This window comes from Vombatus ursinus, unplaced genomic scaffold, assembly GCF_900497805.2.
Source record: "Vombatus ursinus unplaced genomic scaffold, bare-nosed wombat genome assembly UNPS02014841.1, whole genome shotgun sequence".
NCBI classification, from domain to species: domain Eukaryota; kingdom Metazoa; phylum Chordata; class Mammalia; order Diprotodontia; family Vombatidae; genus Vombatus; species Vombatus ursinus.
The window spans coordinates 30,230,790-30,257,418 of NW_020954619.1; the positions used below are offsets into that span (position 1 = coordinate 30,230,790).

The 26,629-nt window shown below is 36.0% G+C and overlaps 1 protein-coding gene across 1 annotated transcript in view; it reads right to left on the minus strand.

The window, feature by feature from the left end:
* MYOM2 (myomesin 2) overlaps positions 1-26,629 on the minus strand; it is a 153,633-nt gene that overhangs the window by 61,470 nt on the left and 65,534 nt on the right. The window contains exons 13-14 of the mRNA XM_027840377.1: positions 16,127-16,254; positions 2,067-2,250 (exon numbers count right to left, since the gene is read on the minus strand). Coding sequence (XP_027696178.1) covers positions 2,067-2,250; positions 16,127-16,254 — 312 coding nt within the window. The remainder of the gene's footprint in view (positions 1-2,066; positions 2,251-16,126; positions 16,255-26,629) is intronic.

Sequence of the window (26,629 nt, forward strand, 5' to 3'; positions counted from 1 at the left end):
CTGACCCTATGGACCTCTGTCCATGATGTTTTCTTAGCAGATACTGGGAGTTTTTGGTATTTCCTTCTCCAGTGGCAAAGACAGGTTAAACAACCTGCCCAAGGTCACAACTAGAAAGTTTCTGGGGCTGGATTTGAACTCAAGTGTTCCTGACTCCAAGTCCAGTGGTCTATCCACTGTACCACCTAGATAAAAGAAATGTGGGGCTCCAAAAGAAAATGAGTCATAGGGAGAGCATGATAATTATAATGAAGTATTTGAGGAGTTACCATGAAAAAAAGGTTAAAGTTGGGATTCCCACAGGGCAGATCAAAGAAGTTCCAGAGAGGCATATTTAGGCTTGATGTAAGAAAAAACTTCCCAACAATTAAAGCCTAAATGTACGCCCCCTACAGCTCCCACAAAGAAATAGTGGGCTACCTTGTAAGGTAGCAAGTTCATCATTACAAAACGTTTCCCTGTGAATGATCAAAGACCATTTGTTAAATATTTTAGAACATTGGCCATGGATTGAAACAGAAAAGAGAGCCTCTGATGTATCTTCCAACTCTGGATACTATTTTTCTATGATTAATGTTGGGTTGGTTTAGTTTGATTTGGTTTTGGTTTTAGTTTTCTGATCCTTTCAATAGTCCTTTGAGGATTATAGTATCCAGGAGTTGTCACTACAGCTAGGTCAATTAGTCCCAATAATGAATCCTGTGAAGTAGTCACATTATTTGAATATCCACTATTCAAGGTGATAATTACATGTAAAATATGGTAATTGGTTTCAGTAGAATGGAAATATGCATTGAAAATTTTTAAATAATTTTATCTATTTATTAATATAAGAGCAAAGGATAATAAATATCTTTCAGATTCAAGTTTATTACAAGGTAATGAAATAAAGGAAGTAAAATTTAATAATTTTAAAAATTACTGAATATCATACCTAGAGATAAATTTAGATTGAAAATATGACAAAAATGTTTTTATTTTGGTTTAAAATATTTTATCAGCATAAACTGAACTCTCTACTCTCTCTGTAAATCTTCATACATACACTGGTAGATATAGAGAGCCTTATCTACATCTCAGCAGATTTGTATGCCCACATTCTCACACAATGAACCAAGTGTAGTCGGAAAACCAATATAAGGGTTAGGCAATCCTTAGAAACTTTAAATCAAGGATGAAGTTTTTTTTTTTCTTTCTTAGAAATGTAAGTTCTAGAGGGCATCCTTTTCCAGAATAAGCTTATTTCATCTGTATTAAAAATTTGTTAATCAGAATATGGCAATCTTAACACTATGCAATTGAACTCCATTTTTAGAGTGATCAAATCAACCAATGTTTGCAGGAAAAATTTCTTCACTATTCATTTACATTTTCTTTCACTGCCTTAAAAATATGTCAAGTGGCTACCTAGGCTATATGTAATCTTACTTCAAATGATTTGCATTCTAACCATTCAAATTTATGTAGCACTCCAATTTATCCTATATTTATCTCATTTGTATATAGTTCTTTTCAATTTGTCTCTCCAACTAGAGTGAAAGTCCCTCGAGTGTGGGGACTGTTTAGGTATGTTAAATATCCATAGATTAGCACAGTCCCTAATACATAGTAGCAGCTTTCTAAATGCTTATTGGTAAGACTGACTTTGCAGTTTTCAAAGTGTTATTTTTTCCACAACAATCTCAAGTGATATGTAATATAGTTATTGTAATTTCCATGCTACAGATGAGAAAACTAAGGTCTTGAGAGGGTAAATTATAGCTACAGTCATGCAGTAAGTAAATGCTGGATCCAGGCCTTAAATTCAAGTCTCTGGACACAAGAACCAGCACTCTCACTACTACAATTTAAGGTCTTTCACAAATTTAAATAAAATTTATATAACAAAACATACCATAAATCTTACAATTATTCTCCATAGAATGACTTTGATAAAGGGTGGAAAGAAAGAATAGGAAAGAAAGAAGTAGGATAAGAAAAAAAGACATTGAATTTTTAATACTTACTCAAATTCATGTTATTTTATGATTGTATGCAGTCTTTGATTACTCACTGTCATAACTTACCAATCACGTCTTGTGCCTGAATTGGTGCAGTAATTTCTGAAGGGTCACTGATCCCATGTTTATTTGCTGTCAAAACTCGAAACACATATGGTTTCCCTTCTGCGAGATCAAAAACGGCGTAGCGAGGAGATCTCACCGCTGTCTGGGAATTGACCCGTTGCCAGCTCCCACTACCAACCATAGACTACACAAACAATAAAAGCAACAAAAAAGTGTTTTAGAACTTGATAACTTTATCAAAATTAAAATTTCTATATCAATAAGCTTGAATTTTAAAAACCACTCCTCTATTACTAATATTTCTCAAATATACAGGCTAGGATTGCATGGAAAGCTTTGCCAGGCACTCCTAAAATATTTTATAAACCTATTTATTTCTTGTCTAATTAATTGATATTTTTACATACAATTGTAAAATTATTTTTGGTAAGGGAGAAACTAATTGTAGTTAAATATGTCTTTGATTAGTTTATACTTGTGTTTTGCCTGAAAGTAAATTATTGACATAAATCAGCATGCACCAAATAAAAATTAAGGAATTGGATGGACAAATGATATTACTTGCACTTAACTAAATATTAGGAAACTGAAGATGATACTGTTTTACCTTTTTACCAATGACTTGGATAAAGGAAAAATGCCATGCTTATCAAATTTTCAGACGATATAAAGCTGAGAGCGATGGAGTCAGGATTTCAAAAGATTGAAAGATCCTAAAACTTTAAGCCAAATCTAATAAGATGAAATTAAATAAGGATAAATTTGAAGTCTTATTCTTAGGTTCAAGAAGTAAGTTTCACAGAAGAAGGTGGAAGGAAGCATAGCTAATCAACAGTTTCTCTAAAAAGGTAGGCGGTAGATTACCATGCATAGTCAGCCTTAAAAGAGTCAACAATACAATATAGCAGCCAAAAACAAAAAAAAAATACTGCTATCTTAGGATTTATTGAGACAGGTAATGCTCAGATCTAAGGAGGTGATATTCCTGTTACAGTCTGCCTTAGCCAAACCGTATTCATAGTCTTGTGTTGAGTTCTGGGTGCCACATTTTAGGAAAAACATTGATGAAGAGCATCCAGAGGAGGGCAACAAGAATGAGAACAAAAACTGGGAATATTTAGACTGGAAAAAAGAAGACTGAGGTGGACATGATATCTGAAGGGCTACCTTTGGAAGTTGAATTAGATTTGTGCTTTGTAGAATGCTAGACATCAAGTGTATTCTTTTTTTTCATTAATTTATTTTGATTTAGAGAGATATAACACAACAGAAGAAAAAAATAGCAAATAGTATGCTTCGATCTGCATTCAAACTCCATAGTTCTTTCTTCTTTGTGGATGACATTTTCCATCATGAGGCCTTTGGAGATATCTTAGATCCTTGTATTACTGAGAAGGGCTAAGTCTATCAATATTAGTCATCACACAACATGTCTGTTACTGTGTACAACGTTCTCCTGGTTCTGCTCATTTCACTCAGGATCAGATCATACAAGTCTTTCTAGGTTTTTCTGAAGTCAGCCTGTTCATCATTTCTCATAGCACAATAGTATTCCATTACATTCATATACCACAACTTGTTCAGCCATTCCCCAACTGATGGGCGTCCTCTCAATTTCCAATTCTTTGCCACCACAAAAAGAGCTGCTACAAATATTTTTGTACATGTAAGTCCTTTTCCCATTTGTATGATCTCTCTGGGATATAGCCCTAGAAGTGTTATTGCTGGGTCAAAGGGTATGCACATTTTTATAGCCCTTTGGACATAGTTCCAAATTGCTCTCCAAAATGGTTGGATCATTTCACAACTCCACCAACAATGCATTAGTGTTACCATTTTCCCACATCTTATCCAACATTTGTCATTTTGCTGTTTTGTCATCTTGGCCAATCTGATAGGTGTGATGTGGTACCTCAGAGTTGTTTTGATTTGCATTTCTCTAATCAATAGTGATTTAGAGCATTTTTTCATATGACTATAGATGGCTTTAATTTCTTCATCTGAGAACTGCCGGTTCATATTCTTTGACCATTTGTCAATTGGGGAATGACTTGTATTCTTATAAATTTGACTTAATTCTCTATACATTTTAGAAATGAGGCACTTATCAGAGAGGCAGGTTGTAAAAATTCTTTCCCAATTTTCTATCTTCCTTCTAATCTTAATTGCATTGGCTTTGTTTGTGCAAAAACTTTTGAATTTAATGTAATCAAAGTTATCCATTTTGCTTTTTGTAATGTTCTCTATCTTCTGTTTGGTCATGAATTCTTCTGTTCACCATAAATCTGATAGGTAAACTATTCCCTGCTCTCCCAGTTTGCTTATAGTATCAACCTTTATATCTAAATCATGAACCCATTTTGACTTTATTTTGCCATATGGTGTGAGATTTTGATCTATGCCTAGTTTCTGTCATACCCTTTTCCAGTTTTCCCAACAGTTTTTGTCAAAGAGTGGGTTCTTATCCCGGAAGCTATGGTCTTTGAGTTTATCAAGTAATAGATTACTATAGTCATTGACTACTGTTTCTTATACACTTAACCTATTACACTGGTCTACCATTCTATTTCTCAGCCAGTACCAAGCAGTTTTGATGATTGCTGCTATTTATAATACAATTTAAGATCTGGAATGGCTAGGCCACTTTCCCCTGCATTTCTTTTCATTAATTCTCTTGATATTCTGGACCTTTTGTTCTTCCAAATGAATCATTATTATTTTTTCTAACTCTATAAAATAATTTTTGGTAGTTTGATTGGTGTGGCCCTGAACAAGTAAATTAGCTAAGGTAGAATTGTCATTTTTATTACATTAGCTCAGTCTACACATGAGCAACTGATGTTTTTCCAGTTATTGAGATCTGACTTTATTTGTGTGAAAAGTGTTTTCTAATTGTGTTCATAGAATTCCTGGGTTTGTTTCAGTAGGTAGACTCCTAAATATTTTATAATGTCTACAGGAAGTTTAAATAGAATTTCTCTTTCTATCTCTTGCTGTTGGGCTTTATTAGTAACATATAGAAATGCTAATGATTTATGTGGGTTTATTTTATAGCCTGCAACTTTGATAAAGGTGTTTATTATTTCAAGTAGTTTTTCACTTGATTTTCTAGGGTTCTCTAAGTATGTCATCATGTCATCTGCAAAGAGTGATACCTTTGTTTCTTCTTTGCCTATTCTAATACTTTTGATTTCTTTTTCTTTTCATATTGCTAAAGTTAACATTTCCAGTACGATATTGAACAACAGTGGTGATAATGGACATCCTTGTTTCATACCTGACTTTATTGGAAATGTTTCTAGCTTGTCCCCATTCCATATAATGCTTGCTGAAGGTTTTAGGTAGATGCTATTTATTGTTTTAAGGAAGACTCCATTTATACCTGTGCTCTCTCTAGTGTTTTTAATAGGAATGGGAATTGTATTTTGTCAAAAGCTTTTTCTGCATCTATTGAGATGATCATGTGGGTTCTGTTAGTTTTTGTGTTGATATGATCAATTATGGTGATAATTTTCCTAATATTGAACCAGTCCTGCATTCCTGATATAAATACTACCTGGTCATAGTGTATTATTCTTGTGATAAGTTGCTGTAATATATTTGCTAATATTTTATTTAAAATTTTTTGCATCTCCATTCATTAGAGAAATTGGTCTATAATTTTCTTTCTCTATTTTGACTCTTCCTGGTTTAGGTATCAGCACCATATTTGTATCATAAAAAGAATTGGGTAAGACCCCTTCTTCACCTATTTTCCCAAATAGTCTATATAGTACTGGAATTAATTGTTCTTTAAATGTTTGATAGAATTCTCATGTAAATCCTTCTGGCCCTGGAGATTTTTTCCTAAGGAGTTCATCAAGGGCTTGTTCAATTTCTTTTTCTGAGATGGAGTTATTTAAGTATTTTATTTCCTCTTCTGTTAATCTGGGCAGTTTATATTTTTATAAATATGTATCCATTTCACTAAGATTGTCAATTTTATTGGCATAGAGTTGGGCAAAATAATTCCTAATTACTGTTTTAATTTCCTCTTCCTTGGTGGTAGATTCACACTTTTCATTCTTGATACTAATAATTTGGTTTTCTTTTTTCTTTTTTTAATTAGATTAACCAAAGGTTTTCTATTTTATTGTTTTTTTTCATAAAACCAGCTCTTAGTTTAATTTATTCATTCAATAGTTTTCTTAATTTCAATTTTCTTAATTTTTCTTTTGGTTTTCAATATTTCTAATTTGGTGTTTAATTGAGGATTTTTAATTTGTTCTTTTTGTAGTTGGTTTTAGTTGTATGCCCAATTCATTGATCTCCTCTTTTTCTATTTTATTCATGCAAGGGTTTAGAGATATAAAACTTCCCCTAAGAACTGCTTTTGCTGCATCCCATAAGTTTTGGTATGTTGTCTCACTATTGTCATTCTCTTGAATGAAGCTATTGATTGTTTCTATGATTTGTTGTTTGACCCCATCATTTTTTAGGATTTCATGATTTAGTATCCAATTATTTTTAATCTATCTTTCCATGGCCCTTTATTACATATAATTTTTATTGCATCATGATCTGAAAAGGATGCATTTAATATTTCTGCTTTTCTGCATTGGATTGTGAGGTTTTTATGACCTAGTACATGGTCAATTTTTGTGTATGTGCCATGTACCACTGATTTCTTTCTATCCCCATTCAGTTTTCTCCACAGGTCTATCATACCTAACTTTTCTAATATTCTATTCACCTCCTTAACTTCTTTCTTGTTTATTTTGTGGTTAGATTTCTCTAGTTCAGAGAGGGGAAGGTTGAGGTCTCCCAGTAGTATAGTTTTGCTGTCTATTTCTTCCTATAACTCCCTGAACTTCTCCTCTAAGAATTTGGATGCTAACCATTTGGTGCATATATGTTCAGTAATGATATTACTTCATTGTCTATAGTGCCTTTTAGCAGGATGTAGTTTCCTTCCTTATCTCTTTTGATAAGATCTATTTTTGCTTTTGCTTTGTCTGAGATCAGGATTGCTACCCCTACTTATTTTACTTCAGCTAAGCATGATATATTCTGCTCCAGCCTTTTATCATTACCCTGTATGTGTCACTCTTTTTCAAATGTGTTTCCTGTAAACAATATATTGTAGGATTCTGGTTTTTAATCCATTCTGCTATCTGCTTCCATTTTATGGGAGAGTTCGTCCCATTCACATTCACAGTTATGATTACTATCTGTGTCTTTCCACCCTTCTCTCTCTCCACCCCCCACTGTTTATGCTTTTCTTTCTTTTTCCTTTTCCCTCCTCACTAGTGTTTTGCTTTTGACCACCACCTCCCTCAGTCCCTCCTCCCTTCTATTATCCCTTTCCCTTTTCTTCCCCTTTACCCTTACTGCTTGTTCCCTCCCTTCTATCCCCCCCCCCTTCTCTTTACCCTTTTCCCCACTACTGCCTATGGGGCAAGCTAGATTTCTATACCTAACTGATTATGTTATTCCCCTCTTGAGCCAAATCTGATGAGAGTAAGTTTCAAACAATGCTCATCCCCCTCCCTTCTTTATCTCTGCTCTAATAGGTTTTTGTGTCTTTTCCTGTAATGTAATTTACCTTTGTCTGCCTCCTCCTTTCTCAATACGTTTTCTTAGATCAGATTAATCCACTTACTTGAATCCATTTAACCCACTTGATTAGATTTATTTTTATCACTACATCAAAGTCAACATATATCCACCCCCTTTATGTGTATACTCTTAATAACAATACAGTTCTCAAGAATTACAAGTGTCATCTTCCCTTGTAGGGATGTAAACAGTTTGCCCTTATTAACAACATGTTGTATCTTTCTGTCCCATTTACCTTTTTGTGTCTCTCTTGAATCTTGTACTTGAAGATCAAATTTTCTGTTGAACTCTGGTCTTTTTATCGGGAAGGTTTGGAAATCCCCTATCTCCTCCCCGTGAAAGATCATGCTCATTTTTGCTGGATAGTTGATCCTTGGTTGCAATCCAAGCTCCTCTGCCTTACAGAATATCATGTTCCATGCCCTATGGTCTTTTAATGTAGAAGTTGCAAGGTCCTCTGTAATCCTGACTGTGGTTCCATGATATTTAAATTGTTTCTTTCTGGCTGCTCACAGTATTTTCTATTTGACCTGGTAATTTTGGAATTTGGCTACTATGTTTCTTGGCATTTTCAATTTGGGATCTCTTTGAGGAGGTGATTGGTGGATTCTTTCTATGGCTATTTCAGTGGTTCTAGAACCTCAAGGCAGTTTTCCTTTATAATTTCCTGAAAGATACTGTCCAGGCTCTTTTTTTCATTGTGGTTTTCGGGTAGACCAATAATTTTTAAATTGTCTCTCCTAGATTGATTTTCCAGGTCAGTTGTTTTACCAATGAGGTATTTTACATTTTCATCTATTTTTTTTTCATTTTTTTTGTTTCTGTTTGACTGATTCTTGCTCTCTCATAGAGTCATTAGCTTCCATTTGTCTGATTCTAATTTTTAACAAATTGTTTTCTTCTATTAGATTTTGTACCTCCTTTCCCATTTGGCCAATTGTATTTTTAAGGGATTTGCTTTCTTCAGTACACTTTTTTTCCAGTTGGCCAATTGTATTTTTTAAGGACTCTTCTACCTCTCTCATTTGACTTTTAAAATCCTTCTTGAGCTCTTCTAAGAAGGCTTTTTGGGCTTCAGACCAGTTCATATTCCCTTTTGAGGTTCAAGATGTGGGTTTGTTGACAATGTTGTCCTCTTCAGAATTTTTGCCTTGATCTTCACTGTTCTCATAATATGAATCTATGGTACATTTCTTTTTGCTCATGGTGTTTGCTTATTCCCAGTCCTTTAAAGAGATTGAGCTCTCCTGCTGGGGAGCAGAGAGCACTGACTCAAGCTTCTTGTGTTGGGAGCCTAGGTCTTGGTCATTGGTTTTGTTTGCTGGGGCCTCCAATGTTGGCAGTTGGAGGCTGTAGGGTTCTGGCAGTTTACCTGGTGTTGGGCTTGAATCAGCAAGGCTGGAACTCTAGGGCAACTCTAGGTTGCCTGCTTTCCCTTTCCTTTCACTTTCTTTAGCTCCTTTCAGATGGATGTTGCAGGGTGCTTATCTTCCGGGGGCCCTTTATAGTGCTGCTTCCCTTATTTTTCACTGAGGCACTGGGAGACCCGGTTGCTTCAGAATGGTAAGGCACCTGCTGGTTTTCTGAGCTAGTTTCCACCAGTTTCCTAGGCCTTACTAGGCACTCGGGGTTCCAGGTGTAGGTGTTTGCCTGCTCCACCACCTGGGATTCAAGGTCTACTCCTGGTATGCTAAAGTGGGACTTTCCACTAGCTTGCTAGGATGCCTCCCATTCTGTACTGCTCCCTTGTCCCCAGGGCAAGAGGGGCCTTTCCCATTAATCCATCAAGCTACCTGGGCTACTGGGCTACTATTCCCTGTCTTTCTTCTGGTTCAGCTGTTCCAGGATTTTGCCTGGGATGATATTTTCTGGGCTTTCAGAGGTTGATAGAGGAGGATGAGAGCGACTACCTTTTTACTCTGCCATCTTAGCTCCTGGATGCGGAAGTTCCAAACTTATTCTTGAAATAAAGAAAAACTTCCTAAATATCATAAGTGCCCAAAGGTGGTGAGAGTGTGAGGTAGGTAGGTAATGGGTTTCCTCTCAAAGTACATATTTGAGCAAACACTAGATAACCACTTATCAAATATATTGTGTAGGGGGATTTTTTTTTCAAGTTATGAATTAGGTATGCTCTGATGTTCATCTAACTCTAAGATTCTGGGATTTCTGTGAATCTGTCAATGTTTTTGAGCCTTTTGCTGTTAAACCTCATTGGTAAGGTAGACATATTGCTTTAAAAATCATCTCTGAAGAATGTTTATGCTGAAACAATTTGTATCCAAGCCTATAAAAGTTGGAGGTGAGATACTTTCATAGGGAACAACTACCTATTGAAGATCAAATTTTCTGTTGAGCTCTGGTTGAGCCAGATTCCTCTTAGAAGGGGTAAGTTTCTTCATTAAAAATGAGGAACTTTTTCTTTTTATTAAATAAAAAAATTATTCATAAGGATATATGTTATCAGAATGCCGATTAACCTAGCAGTCTTTAATCTCTCTAAAAAAAACCTACTTATAACCTGGGGAAATGAGGGGATAGACAGGAAATGGAAAAGGAAAATTCCAGTCTTTCTTCCAATTATCTAAAAGTTCTTTTTAGAGAAGAATCTCACTACTGATAAGGAAAACTATTTATTTAGGTTTTTGATTCTAAATTAAAGAAAGCATAGTGAAGTTACAAAGGCTCATTCTAACTAAAGCCTATAACTATATGCCCTTGTATTGTTACTTATCTATTTGTATACATGTGTGTACACACATATACATCTTATCTTTCCAAACAAATTATATGTAATCTCCCTAAGATGTATTGACAATGTCTTCAACATCTTTGTATCTCCCTCAGAATCTAGCATAATTCTTTCCCTCAAGTATGTATTAATTTAATAGTCATTGGTTAAAAAAGATTATGCATTAGAATAAGTCAATAATAGTAAAAATGCATAACACTGTACGTAGATGTTTCTTTAATACTTTCCCTTAAAAAAATGACAGTCTACTCTTTACTGATTGTATTTTTTTTTGTGCTTTAATATGGCAAAGATAAACAGTCTTGGGTGTGGAACATGTATACCTAAACAAACGTCACACTTTTTAAAAAAAAACTTCTTAAAACACTATTCAGCTGTTGTTAAGTTTGAAAATGACAAAAACCACTTATGTACTGGGAAGGTTATGTTTAAGAGTATGTACTAAAATGTGATATAAGAACAAGCCTAGGCCTAATTTTACATCTCCCCATTTAATGATCTAGATGGGTTTTAAGTTCTTTTACTTTATAAAATATAGATTGCTTTTAACTCATCTTCATTTTATATTGAACATTACATATGACTGTCAAACAGAATGAGAATATGGAAGTAAAATCATGACATCAATCATATTTCTTCCATAGTCAGGTTCCTCTTTGACCTTCAAAGGAATCACATTTACAAAAAGATATCTAGAATTCCTTTGCCCAGATTTCTTTCTGTTCCAATCATTCTCACTTTTTTTTTTGATTCCCACTTTTCAAGACCTTGATCAGGTACCACTTTGTCCATGAATTGGTCCCTAATGGCCAAGAGAGAATCTTTTCCAACACAGAACTCTGTTACTAGTCCTGTCTTATGAATATATTACTTTGCACTATAGTTATTTGTGTACAAGTCTTTTCTCTCGATAACATAAATTCTATGATAGCAGGGTCCATGTTTCATTTACCTTTGAAAATCCCTTTCTAGCACAATGCATTGCATATAATAGGCATGCAACAAATGGATGTGGAATAACTGAATGAAAGATGGTCACAGGCAGATTAAGCTAAACAGAGGACTGAAACTAGATCAGATTGTGGGGTAGGCAAATTTTGTCTTCACCACTTCTTTTGTTAATTCCCTGTCCCCTTTATATGTTGAAACCCCTCCCTGACAGTGCAAAGTACCTTGATACCCCCACTTTGACTATCCCCCTAGTGCAGTGACCAACCTAGACCTTCAGTATACTCTATACTACAAAGTATGTACCCTTCCATCCAAATGTACCTTCTCTGTGTCTCATTGCTTCAACATCCTACTCTTCTACTACATGACTGTAGGTGGTAATATGTTAATCAAATAAACTAATCCATCTCTCTTAATGTGCTAATTCAATGATGTGCCCTCATCCCAGATTTTAGCCTTTAAGCAATAATGCTAATATTGAATAATCCAGGCACTGTCCAAGGCCAATGGTGACAGTATTTTTCATCAGAAAGTTGGCAGATGTACCTTTAATACCCACAGACCTCTGTAAGCAACTGCCTATTTTGTGCAATGGAAATTAGAGTAAATTAGTTTAATAATCATCTATGAAAGTAGAGCCAAGATGTTGGAGAAAAGGTAGCATCTCATCTGAGCTCTTTCCAAAACTCTTTTGAACACCATTAAATAATGCCATAAAACAATTCCTGGAGCAACAAAACCCACAAAAGGTCAGAGTGAAACAATTTTTCAGCCAAAGACAACTTAGAAAGTTGGCAGGAAAGATCTGTCACACCAGGGTGAGAGTAGAGGCACAGTCTAGCACAGGCCCCACCAGCACAGACCCAGTCCCAGCAAACCAGGAGTAGGCTTTGGTAGCCACTGAATCAACAGTGGCAGTGTCAGCTTCCATAGCCCTCAGCCCACATATAATAAGGGAGTTGAACAGCTGATCTGAAGGAGATTACAGGGGTCTCTTTGCTGATGCTGGGGATAGGACTCTGTTGCTTTGCCCATACTTCTGGATTGGGGTCATGGTCCTGTGTGGCAGTCCCATGGCAAGGAGGAGTACTAGCACACCAGACCTTGCAGACCACAGTGGAGCAAGAACCCTTGTCATAGTTTCAGGGCAGAAAAGAATGATTGCGGTCACTCACAGACCAGAGCACAAGCCAACAGAGTAGTAAACACACCTCTCCTTAGATCATACCACCTTGGAAGAACTGAAAACTTATAAGTCCCTAGAAATATCTCCAAAAACAGATGCACAAAAACCCTGAAACTTGGCATAATGCACCATCCACCTTGGAAGCAGAACCCCACTTTGACAAAGAGGTAAAAGTCAAGAAATAGACTGGTAAAATGAGCAAACATCAGGAAAAAATTCTGAGCATAGTAAGTTACTATAGGGACAAGAAAGATCAAAACACACACTCAGAAGAAGATAACAAAGTCAAAGCTCTTACATCCAAAGCTCCAAGAAAAAGATGAATTGGTCTCAGGCCATGGAAGGGCTCAAAAAAGATTTTGGAAATCAAGTAAGAGAAGGAGAGGAAAAATTGATAAGAGAAATGAGAGTAATGTAAGAAAATCATGAAAAAAGAGTCAACAGCTTGGTAAAGGAGACACAAAAAAATACTGAAGAAATAATTCCTTTAAAAACAGACTAGGCCAAATGGTAAAAGAGGAGCAAAAAACCAAGAATGGGAAGAAACCTTGGAAATCAGAATTGTCCAAATGGAAGAAAAGTCCAAAAGCTCCGTGAAGAAAATAATTCCTTAAAAATTAGAAAGGAGCAAATGGAAGCTATCGACTTTATGAGAAATTAAAAAAAAACAATAAAACAAAACAAAAAGAATTAAAAAATAGAAGGCAATGTAAAACATCTCATTGGAAAAAAAACTGATCTGGAAAATAGATCCCAGAGAGATAATTTGAAAATTACTGGACTACCTGAAAGCCAGGATCAAAAAAGAGTGTAGATACCATCTTTCAAGAAATTATTAAGGAAAACTGTCTTGTTATTCTGGAACCAGAGGGTGAAATAGAAATTGAAAGAATCCACCAATCACTTACCGAAAGAGATCCCCAAAAGAAAACTCCCAGGAATATTATAGTCAAATTCCAGAGCTCCCAGGTCAAGGAGAAAATATTTCAAGCAGCCAGAAAGAAACAATTCAAGTATTGTGGAAACAGAATTAGGATAACACAAGATTTAGCAGCTTCTACACTAAAGGATCAGAGGGCTTGCAATATGATATTCCAGAGGGCAAAGGAGCTAGGAGTACAACCAAGAATCACCCATCCAGCAAAACTGAGTATAATCCTTCAGGGGGAAAATGGATATTCAATGAAATAGAGGACTTTCAATCATTCTTAGAGAGAGAGAGAGACAGAGACAGAGATGGAGACAGAGAGAAAGAGAGACAGAGGGCACTTGTTGAGTTGAATATGAAGAGATGATATCTAAAAAACTAAAATTCAGGGCTCAGAGGGGAATGCATTTGGAGAAAGGGAAAGGGAGAGGTAGAATGGGATAAATTATCTCCTATAACAGGGGTAAGAGAAAGTTTTTACAGTGGAGAAGAAGAGGGGGAGATGTAAGGGGGAATGAGTGAACCTCTCTCTCACTGGAATTGTCTCAAAGAGGGAATAATATCCACACTCAATTGGGTAAAGAAATCTATCTTACACTACAGAAAAGTAGAAGGGGAAGGGGATGGGGGGGGTGATAGAAGGGAGGGCAGATTGGGGGAGGCAGTAGTCAAAGCAAAACACTTCTGAGGAGGGACAGGGTGAAAGTAGAGAGAAAGAATGGAATAAATTGGGGGATAGGATAGAGGGAAATACATTTAGCAATAGTAACTGTGAAAAAATTTTGAAGCAATTTTCTCTGATAAAGATCTCATTTCTCAAACATATAGAACTCTGAGTTAAGTTTATAAAAATGAGAACTATTCCCCAATTGATAAATGATCAAAAGATGATCAGTTTTCAGATAAGTAATCAAAGCTATCTATAGCCACATGAAAAAAATACTCTAACTCACTATTGATCGGACAAATTCAAATTGAAACAATTCTGAGGTACTACCTCATACCTGTTACATTGTCTAATAGGACAGAAATGGTAAATGACAAACGTTGTAGGGGATGTGGGGAAAATGAGACATTAGTGCACTATTGGTGGAGTTGTGACCTGATTCGACCATTCTATAGAACAATTTGGAACTATGCCCAAAGGGCTATAAAACCATGCATATCCTTTAACCTAGCAATACCACTTCTAGATCTGTATCCAAAAAGAGATAAAAAACAAAAAGGAAAAGGACCTATATTTCCAAAAAATATTTATAGCAGCTCTTTTCTAATGGCAAAGAACTGGAAATTGAGGGGATGCCCATTAACTAGGGAATGTCTAAACAAACTGTGGTATATGATTGTGATGGAATATTATTGTGCTGTAAGAAATGAGAGTGGGATGCTTTCAGAAAAACCTGGAAAGACTTATAGAAGCTGATGCAAAGTGACATGTACTGTGTACAAAGTAACAGCAATATTGTAAGATGATAAGCTATAAATGACTTAGTCATCCTCAGCAATACAATGATCCAAGACAACTCTGAAGGATTTATGATGCAAAATGCTATCCATTCCCAAAGAAAGATCTAACAGTGTCTGAATACAGATTGAAACATACCTTTTTTACTTTATTTTTCTTGAGGTGTTTTTTGTTCTGTTTTTTTTCACGTTATAACTACTATGGAAATACATTTTGCATGACTAAACATGTATAACCTATATCAAATTGTTTTGCCTTCTCAATGAGGGGGGTTGGGGAGGGAGGAAGAGAGAGAATTTAGAACTCAAAGTTTTAAAAACAAATGTTAAAAATTGTTTTTTACTTGTAATTGGGGGAAAATAAAATATTAAACAAATAAACAACAAAAACAATCTGTAACCTCACTCCTCTATTGTATGTAATATAAAAGTTCCTCTTAAGAGTAAAAGTTGTATGTGAATCTTGCTACCTTCTCCTCTCTGGATCTCAGTTTCCTCAACTACAAAATAAGTGTGGAGGTGAATTAGATGGGCTCTGAGGTTCCTTCTAGAACCAGATCTATGATTCTATGATCCTATCACCTCTTGTGAATAGGAAAAGACAGTGAGGCAGATCTATAACCAACAATGTTGGCACTCAAGTCAAGCTTCACAAGATAGGTCAAAGGCAAACAGCCAGAACCATGCTCTAGAATAAAACTTTTTAAGAGAAATTCAGTTGTAGGAGGCAGAGATGCTTACCTGGGGTGATGCTTGGGAAGGACATACAAACCATTTGGTAGCTTCTTTCTTAATGAATTATTCTTGCTAAGTTCCATTGTTTCTATATTGATAAAGCAGTCTACATGATATCAGAACACTCTAAATTTTAGTGTCCTGGGACAAAGGTCCCATTATCTTGCCCTAGTCCTGTGTCTGGGTAGTAAGACCCCTAAGGCATTTGATGATCAGAACTTTTTGTTCATTTCCATAGATTCAACAAATTAGTTTTTTTAACTAAATTGAATATGAATCCTCATCCCTGATTTCATCCAAATACAGTGTCCTACTATTGCTTCTTTACCAAAGTTTCATAAAGAAATGACTAGTTTGATGGTTTCTCTTCCAAGAAAATGGTTGGAGTTCAAGGGTAGGAGGTTGTACAAAGGCTTATCATACAAGCAAATGTAACTACACAGTACCTTCTCAATGAAATACATTAATGGCTCCTTGCCACGGGGAGCAGGTGGATCCCAGCTGAGCACAACATATGTTTTGCTGATTTCTGAAGCATGTACATTGGTGGGAGGTCCTGGAATCTGAACATCACCTGGAGGAGTAATAAATTTAGTGAGTGTTAAACAGTAGATTACCCTGCAGGTCAGCACTTAGGCTCCAGCTCAGCTTTCTGAACTCTTTCCTGGAGGTGCATTGCCAGGACATTAAGAAATACCATATTAGTTTTACAGTTTAATAGTAGGCTTTCACTGCTATTTTTGGAAAGTAGGAATGCAAATTACAAAGTGCTGTTTGGCTTTACTTAGAATCAAGGTAAGATATATCACAGAAGTTCACATAATTATTTGTATTTTATCACATGCATTTTATACTTTATGAAGGAAATGAATCTACAAGTTATTACTTTAAGTTGAACTGAAAAAGGAAAAAATAAAAGCAGCAGTAGTTGCATACACAGAAAAAGTGTTTTAACTAGAAATGAAACTTTAACTAAACTGATGATTTGTGCAAAAACATGAGCATTAACAATTTGTGCTCTGCAATGTGAAAGCATTACAGAACGCAATTGCCCTGTCTTTAATGATTCTCTCTGGTTGTTTTCTTCTTGCTGTATGCACTCGATGCTTTTAAAATATATAACAACTCCTAAAGCACATTGTTTTTCTCCCTGGTAGAATCTCACAATATAATCACTCTAACCTATGCTTATAAATTGGAGATTCTGGGTAGCTATTGACAAGACTTTTTCAGTTAATTAATGCAGTAGATCATCTTATGAGGTTTCCTGTCTATCTCTGTCCTGGTATACAATTTTTTTCTAATGTAGGTGATATAGGGATAATTTTCCTTGAAATTATGAAGCAACCAAACAAATAAAGGTTTTTGAAAGCAATATGCATCCTCAAGATTTGTTCTTCTTATAATTATAATTTTAAAAATTAATATTTTTGAGAAGACATCCCTAGGATATTTTTAAATGTTCCTTAATGTCCACTTGCCATCCCTGAACTCAGCCTGAAAAGAGTAACTGTACAGTCACATGCAAACAGTTCCCCTGAAAGATCACATTTCATTTTGGAATGGTGTTATTATAAGCATACACCAAATTTGAGAAATGATTCAGTGATACAGACTATCCATGCTTCTACTGAGGACCATTTCTGGCAAGTGGATAGAATTGCAAGCCAGGAGCCAGAATGTCTCTGGCATACTGCCAAGAGAGTGTTGGAGGGGCAGGGAGAGAAGTATCATCCATTCCCTTGGCCTAGTTTGAATCCCCATATCTCCATGCCTGTGTCCATGCTTAATTTCCAATAAATCCTTTACTCCTTTGGAACCAAATTAACTACAGAGAAGAAAATCATAGAGATGTGAACTACAGAATACTGACCAATGGAATCTTAAGTCCTATGGAACATCAAAATTGAATGATGGCTCATTGCTAATGTCTTGAAGAACAAAAGGAAGCAACCCAATAGAATGAAAGAGAAGGCAGGTAATAAAAAATAAATGTAATTTTTGAAAATAGAATTAGTCTCTACAGAATTTCAGGTTTCAAACCTCTCCCTAACTTTAGAGCTGATAAATTCTTTGAGGATTAATACTTTAAAGGAAATAGAAAATATTTGCTTTGATGTCATAGTAAAGAGAGAGATCTGACACCTTCAGCTTGATTAATGGAAAATTATTGTACTAATTAATATCACTAGCCATAGTTAAAACAATGAAATAGCATAATTCTTTGCTGTTCTGATGATTGTCTAGGTTTGGGAAAGTTAGCTTATACCTTGGAGGACAGAATTCAAAATGGCCTTGAGAAGCTTCAAAAGTAGACTAAAAGAATTGAATGTATTTAATAGTGACATGCTCAAGGCTTACAGGGGCAGTTGGGTGACACAGAGGAGAGAGTGTCAGCCTTGGAGTCAGGAAAACTGATCTTTCTGAGTTCATATCTGGCCTCAGACACTTACTATCTATGTGACCCTTGGTAAGTCACTTAACCTTGTTTGCCTCAGTTTCCTCATCTATAAAATGAGCTGGAAAAAGAAATGACAAATCCCTTCAGTATCTCTGCTAAGAAAACCCCAAATGTGGTCACAGAGTTAGACCCAACTGAAAAACACCTGAACAACAAGAACACAGTTTAGAGCAGTACAGTTAGAATGGAAAAACATGCCACAATAATGCAAGATAAGGGGAATATAGACAAATGCCTAATCATATTCCTTTTATTTTTCTCCAATTACATTGCGATCTAATTCCAGTTCACTTCTCTGTGTTTATTGTATTTATTCTAAGTCACATAATATGTTCCATCACAAATAGACCACTTGTTCTTTTCTACACATGACATTCTGTCTCTCATCTGTGTCTTTTCACAGACTTCCATCAATGCCTAGAACAAATTCCCTTCTCACCTCTGCTTCAGGGAATTCCTGGCCTCCTCCAAGACTCAGTTCAGGCTTCAACTTCTATAGGAAGCCTCTACTAATCTTCCTCCTTCCCTATAGTAGCACCGTGCTAGGAATATAGTAGGCACTTCATAAATGTCTGATGATCAATTTATTCTTCCATTTTCTTTCATCCTGGGAATGTGTGACTAGTTCCACACTTCAGAATTTCAGGTCAAACAGTCAAACCACTTTGCTAATTCCCAGCAGTGTCAATGGCCTACCCTAACCCAACTATATTTCTTCTAGAAATTTACACCTTATGTTTTTTTTTCCACTTACTACATACACATATGCTCAAAAGCATTCCTCAAGCCAGAAATAAAAACTGATAATTTCATAGCCACACCAACCAAAACAACAGTTACTATAACACACAGCCCCAAAGAACTAATGAGAAGTTCCCTCCTAGCCTTTACATTTTTTCTTATGAGAAAAAAGAACTCTGATAATAAACAGGATATGAAAAATCCACACCCAAAAATATATTTTAATACAAAGAGGATAAAAGAACCCTCTGATTATCATGTCCATAAACTTCGTAACCACCCTGTGGAAGATATCAGGAGTTGTTGTACTAACTCTCATTGTAAAAACTGTCAAAGGACCCTCAAGAAATCATGACTTAGAGAGTATGAATAGTATAAAGTGTGTTTGATTGAACATCAAGGCACTTTGAATCTAGCTCCTATTTTACCACTGACTGCCTTTGGTGGACGATCCACTTTCCTCATGGAATCTGTTTACTCCACCATAAAATGAAAGGGTTAGACTAACTATCTAAGGTGGTGTCCATCCCTAAAACATTCTATGGTTTCTTTATATGGCACTGAGGCAATGCTATCTTGCATAGCTATCAATTTTAATGTATATGAGACCTTCAAGTTTTCTCAACTAAACTATGATAATAGTTTCCAATCCAGTTTTCCTGTTAAAAATAAAATTTTTTTAAATTAATGGATTTCCTGTATAAGATAAATAAATATTTAAAAGAAATTTTAAAAAACAAAAAAAATTGATTTCCCTTACTGCATTTTGTCCTGGTCAATCCCTTCTCCAATTTATCCAATCCATCAAGTGATATACTAGTAATCTTCCCTTTGTTATTGTTCAATCATTCAGTCATGTCCAACTCTTCATGACCCAAAGACCATATCATAGCAGGCCCTTCTATCTTCCACTATCTCCTAAAGTCTGTCCAAGCTCATGTTTGTTGCTTCCATCACAATATCTATCCATCTCATCTTCTGCCACTCCTTATGCCTTCAATTTTTCCCAATATCAGGGTCTTTTCTAATGAGTCTAGTCTTCTCATTATCTAGGCAAAGTATTTAATCTTCAGCTTCAGCATTTGACCTTCTAGTTAATAGTCTGAGTTAATTTCTTTAAATATTGACTGATTTGATCTCCTCATTGTCCAAGGAACTCTCAAAAGTCTCCTTCAGCATTACAATTCAAAATTCTGTGGTGCTCAGCTTTTCTTATAGTCCAACTCTCACAGCCATACATTGCTACTGGAAAAACCATAGCTTTGACTATAAGGACCTTTGTCAGCAAGGTGATGTCTCTGCTTTTTAGTATGCTGTCCAGATTAGCCATAGCTTTCCTTCCAAGGAGCAAGAGATTTTATGTTTTGTTTTGTTTTATTTTATTTCATGGCTGAAATCTCCATCTACAGTTGTCTTTGAATCCAAGAAAATAAAATCTAACATTGGTTCCATTTCTTCTCCTATTTGTTAGGAAGTTATGGGACCAGTTGCCAAGATCTTAGGGGTTTGGTTTGTCTTGGTTTTTTGGGGGGGGTTATGTTAAGATTCAAGCCAGATTCTGCACTCTTCTCTTTCATCTTCATCAAGAGATTTCTTATTCTTCTTCACTTTCTGCCATCAAAGTGGTATTGTCTGCATATCTGTGATTGTTGATATTTTCTAGGCATCTTTGATTCCAGCTTTTGATTTATCCAGCCAGGTATTCCACATGATGTACTCTGCATATAAGTTAAATAAATAAAGGGACAATATATAGCCTTGTGGTACTTCTTTTCCAATCTTAAATCAATCAGTTGTTCCATATTTGATTCTAACTGTTGCTTCTTGACCCACACACAGATTCTTTAGGAGACAAATAAGATATCTGGTACTCTCATCTCTTTGAGGACTTGTTACATTTTGTTGTGATCCACACAGTCAAAGGTTTTAGTGTAGTCAATGAAGCAGAAGTAGATGCTATTCTGGGACTCCTTTACTTTCTCCATAATTCAGCAAATGTTGGCAATTTGGTCTCCAGCTCCTCTGCCTCTTTGAAAACCATCCTGTCCTTCTAGTAATTCTCAGTTCACATAATGCTGTTGCCTAGCTTACAGAATGTTAACCATAACCTTACTGAAGTATGAAATGAGCACAATTGTTTGGTAATTTGAACATTCTTTGGAACATTCTTCTTTAGGTTTGGAATGTTATCTTTTCCAATCCAGTGGCCACTGTTGAGTTTTCCAAATTTGCTAGCATATTGAGTTCAGCCTTTAACAGCATCATCTTTTAGGATTTTAAATAGCTCAGTGGGAATTATGTCACTTTCACTAGCCATATTGTTAACAATGCTTCCTAAGGCCTAATTAGCTTAATTCTCCAGGATGTCTGGCTCTAGATCAGTAAACACACCATCGTGGTTATTTGTGATATTAAGATCTTTCTTGTATAGTTCTTCTGTCTGTTCTTGTCACCTTTTCTTAATCTCTTCTACTTCTTTTAAGTCCCTTCCATCATGCCTATTTTTGCATGAACCATTCCCTTGATATCTCTAGTTTTCTTGAAGAAATCTTTTGTCTTTCCTATTCTATTGTTTTCTTTTATTTCTTTGCATTGCTCATTTAAGAAAACCTTAATCTTCCCCTCTATTCTCTGGGATTCTGCATTCATTCAGGGATATCTTTCACTTTCTCTTTTACCTTTATCTTTCCTTCTTTCCTCAGTTATTTGTAAAGTCTCATCAGACAGTCTCTTTGCTTACCTGCTCTTCTTTTTTTTGGATATTTTTGTTCTTGCCTCCTGTACAGTATCATGAACCTCTATCTATAGTTCTTCATGCGTTCTGCCTACCAGATCTAATCCCCTAAATCTATTTATCACTTCCACTTCATAATCATAAGGGATAATATTTAGATCATACCAACATGGTCTGATGGTTTGCTCATCTTTCTTCAATTTAAATCTGAATTTAAAGCTCATGATATGAGTGACAGCCAGCTCCAGGTCTGGTTTTACCTGATTTTATAGAGCTTCTCCACTTTTGGCTGCAAAGTATGCAATCAATCTGATTTTGATATTGACCATCTGGTGATGTCTATGTGGACAGCCACATTTTGGGTTGTTGAAAAAGAGTGTTTGCCATGACCAGCAAGTTATCTTGACAAAACTCTACTAGTCTCTGCCCTGCTTCATTTTGTACTCCCCAAGCTTGCCTTCTGATTTACCACTTTAGTACTCTAATCCCCTAGGATGAATGTCACACCTTTTTTTGGTGTTATTTCTAAAGATGTCATAGGTCTTCATAGAACTGATGAACTTTGGCCTCTTATCATCAGTGGTTAGAACAAAAACTTGTATTACTATCATGTTGAACAATTTGCCTTGGATTTAAACAGATATCATTCTGTCATTGTTGCAATTATACCCAGTACAAATTTTCTCACTCTTTTATAGACTATCATAGTTATACCAAAAGGGATTCTTGCCTACACTAGAATATGTAGCAGTCACCTGAATTAAATTCACCCATTCCCATCCATTTAAGTTCACTGACACCCAATATGTCAATATTTAATCTTTCTATCTCCTGTTTGACCATATCTACTTTACTTTGGTTCAAGATTCTGATATTCCAGGTTCCTTGCAATATTGATCTTTATAGAACTGGACTTTCCTTTTGTCACCAGACACATCTGCAGCTGAGCTTCCTTTTGGATTTGGCCCAGCCTTTTCATTAATTAGTACAGAAGCTACCTGTAGTTGCCCTCTGCTCTTCCCCGTAGCATGTTGGACACATTCTGACCAGAGAGACTCATGTTCTGACATCATATTCATTATTATGGGGTGTTCTTGACAAAGATACTGTAGTGGTTTGCCATTTTTTTTCCAGTGGATCACCTTTTGTCAAAACTCTCTACTATGACCCGTGTGTCTTGGGTAACCCTACACAACATCACTCATAGTTTCATTAAGCTTCACAAGCCTTGCCACCACAACAATGCAGTGATCTAGGAGGAGAATAATTTTCCTAAAGTAATTCAATTCAAATCACCAAAATTTATTAAGCCCCTGCTATGTATATGGCACTGTGCTAGGTCTTGGAGATACAAAGCTGGAAGAAAATTCCTGCCCTCAAGGAATATACATTCTACTGGCAAGATACAGTACATACTGAGAAATAAATATAAAATATTTAAATAAGGTATATAAAACTAATCACTGGGGGAGACTGTGGAGGAATTGGCACATGGGCTGATCCTTAAAGGAATCTAATTAGATATTCAGTTGGAGACATCCAGTCACTACTTGATTAAAAGGGACTAGAGTTTAGGAGAGATCTTAAGGCTAAAGGTAGAGGTTTGGGGAGAGGGGAAGAGAGAGACAGAGAGAGAGAGAGACAGAGAGAGACAGAGACACACAGAGAGGGAAATGATTGAATTTATGGGAACTGATGAGATCAAAAAGTTGTAGAAAGAAAAGAGAAAAATGCTAAGAACAGAGCCTTAGGGTACACTTATACTTACTAGGTGAAAGGTGGATAATGATCCAGCAAAGGATACTGACAAAATGCAGTGAAACAGGGAAAGGGGTGTCCTAGAAACCAAGACAAGTGAATATCCAGAAGGGGCGGGGGAAGGGGCAGGATTAAGGAGAGAGAAACCATGACAAAACCTGTAGAGAGATTAAGTTAATGGAGGACTGAGAAAAGGCCATAGAATTTAGCAGTTAGAAGATCATTAGTAATATCGGAGATTTTAAATGAAATGAATCAGGAGAATCAAAGATCAAATTAAGGAGTTTCTTAAACATCTTAATAATATGCTAGGGTATTGCCATTGTTAGTCACTGATCAAATTGAAGAAACTGATCATTCATCCTGATGTGATTATTGTGCTTTGACCTTGGAAGCCCTAGTGATTGACTGGCGGAGACAGGATGTAGTATGCAAATGTTTAGCTCTCAAGAGTGCTCTTGGTTCTTGCTCTTCATCTTTTTCACTTCTGTCTTTTCCAGATTCTATCAAGAAATTTGAGCATGGGGCAGGGACCATGGTGGGGATCCCTTTTGTGTGATTTCATGTTCATTTCCTCCCTGTCTGAGTCTCCTCTTTGTATTTATCTCACTTTCTCTTATATATTAAGGGTTTGTTTTTGGTTTTGTTTTTGGTTTTAATTTCTTTCATTTGATTGCAAGTTCTTACTTGTCATATTGAATTAAATATACTTTCTCCCAATAATCTTATTTAAAATCTGTTAAATCCTTCAAGGATAAAAACAGTATTTTACTTCTTGTGCCTACCACAGTGAAGTACACATTAATCGAAGTAGATGCTAATGTAACTATGATGGAGCCTTTCCTGCATTACTATGGCTGCTAGTTAATTTTCAAGGACCCAGATCTAAGAATTTATCATCTTATAGTTTTATTCAGAGGAAAAATAGAAAAGAAAGTTTATTTTTTGTTTCAAGGCTAGTATCCTATACATTAGATCACATTAAGTAGGAGTCTACCTCCCCTACACAGATTCATTTCTCTCCACTCACATAACCAAGTCAATCACCTTTATCTCTCATATCTGTGTTTTTTCACACACCTCCGCCAATGCCTAGCACACACTCTTCTTTGAGAAAGCAGGATAACAACCAACCAACTATATATAAATATGTGTGTGTGTATGTGTGTGTGTGTGTGCACATATATATGTAGTGTGTGAGACATTGGTCTATACCTAGTTTCCACTATACTGTTTTCCAGTTTTCTCAGAAGTTTTTGTCAAATAATGAGTTTTTGTCCTAAAAGCTTGGATATTCGGGTTTAGCAAACACTAAATTACTAGGACCCTGCCCAAGCACCACTTAATGGTTACTTTTTGGGACCTCCTGACTCAGAGTGAATGTAAATAGTAATTGTTTCTCTTTTGGCCAGCAACCCTGAGGGTCTTCTCCCAGTTTCATTTTTTTTTTTGATTGAAGGGGCCATCCCTTGGCTCACTCTTTAAACAGGCCTATTCGCTAAATGGGTATTGCCTCACTCAAAGTGAGACCTCAGGAAGACCTTAGTTTAAAAAGGCCAAGGTCTCCCACTGCATCCTGGGCCATTTCCAGGCATCCTGATCTATATCTGGCCACTGGACCCAGAAGGCTCTGGAAGAGAAAGTGAGACTGGTGACTTTGCACAGCCCTCCCTCACTCAAATCCAATTCATTTGCAAGTCATGTCATCATCTTCCTGATGTCATGGTCATCTTTGAAAATGAAGGACAAAACACACACACACACACACACACACACACTCATACACACACACATACACACACCACACTTCTTTCTCACCTCTGCCTTAGGGAATCCCTAGCTTCCTCTAAGACTCAGTTCAGGTTCCAATTTCTACAGGAAGCCTCTCAATCTTTTCCCTTCCACATAGTAGTTAGTATCTCTCCACCCTGGAATCCTCAACACCTAGCAGTGCTGGGAATATAGTAGGCATTTAATAAATGCTTTTCTATCAGTTCATTCATTCTTTTGGCCTGGAAGCATGTGGCTAATTCCTTACTTTGGAACTTTGGGCCAAATGGTCAAACCACTAGGCTAATTCCCAACAGTGTCAATGGCTTAACCCAAACTGCATTTCTGAACTATAGTCTTGGCCTCTTCATTGGTCATCCTGCTTCATTTCTCCCCTTTTTATATGATACATCTTGCTAGTTGAAATGTAAGTTCCTCAAGGGCAGGAATTAATGAATTTATTATGTTAAGGCACTGGACAAAGCACTGAGGATACAAATACGATTTATATGTGTATATATAATATTAAACAATCCCTGCTCTTAAGGAACTTACATTCTTTCAGGAGAGATAAGTCTCTACTTAAATAGTATATACAGAATAATTATACGTTGTTAACAATAATAATAATTAGTATTATTGTTATTAACATTATTAACATGTTATTAAATAACAATAAATACAAGGATAAATACATTGATAACAATGATAAATAAATATAAAGTAGTTAAATTACAAGGTAGTTTAGAAGAGAGGACACTAGAAGTTGGAGGAATCAGGAAGGGCTTCATGCACAAAGTGGTACTTGAGCAACATCTTGAAGAAAGATAAAGATTCTGTGAGTAGGGAATCCATGTCAGGCATGGAAGATAGCCAGTGCAAAGGCACAGAAACAAGAGCAGGAATGTTATCCATGAGGGCAGGAGAGAAGGTCAATTTGGCTAGATGGAGGTGGGGTTGAAGAAAGGGTGTACTAAAATACATAGAGGTTGGAAAAATACAGTGGGCCTGGTTGTAGGTTGTAAAAGACTTTAAAAACTAAAGAGAGGAGTTTATATTTTATCCTAGAGCAGAGGGTTCTTAACTACTTTTGTGTCATGGACACTCTTGGTAGTCTAATAAGGCTTATGCACCCCTTTTGAGAATAATTTTAAATGCTTTAAATAAAAAATAGATGATTCCAAAGAAGACTAATTATCAATAGCCATCAAAATGTTAACAACAAACACAAGTTCATGGATCCCAGGTTTAAAACTCATGTCTAGAGACAATAGGGAGACACCAAAGTTGAAGAAGGGAGTGACATGGTTAGAACTGCACTAATAACTAAATAACTTTGGCAGTAGTGTATAGTATAAAGTGGAGGGAGGAGAGACTTGAGTTAGGGAGATGAACTAGGAGGCTGTTGGAATAATTTAGGCTAGAAGTATCGAGGGACTGAACCTTATCAAGTGGTGGTTCTATAAGGAGAAAGGAGTTAACTGT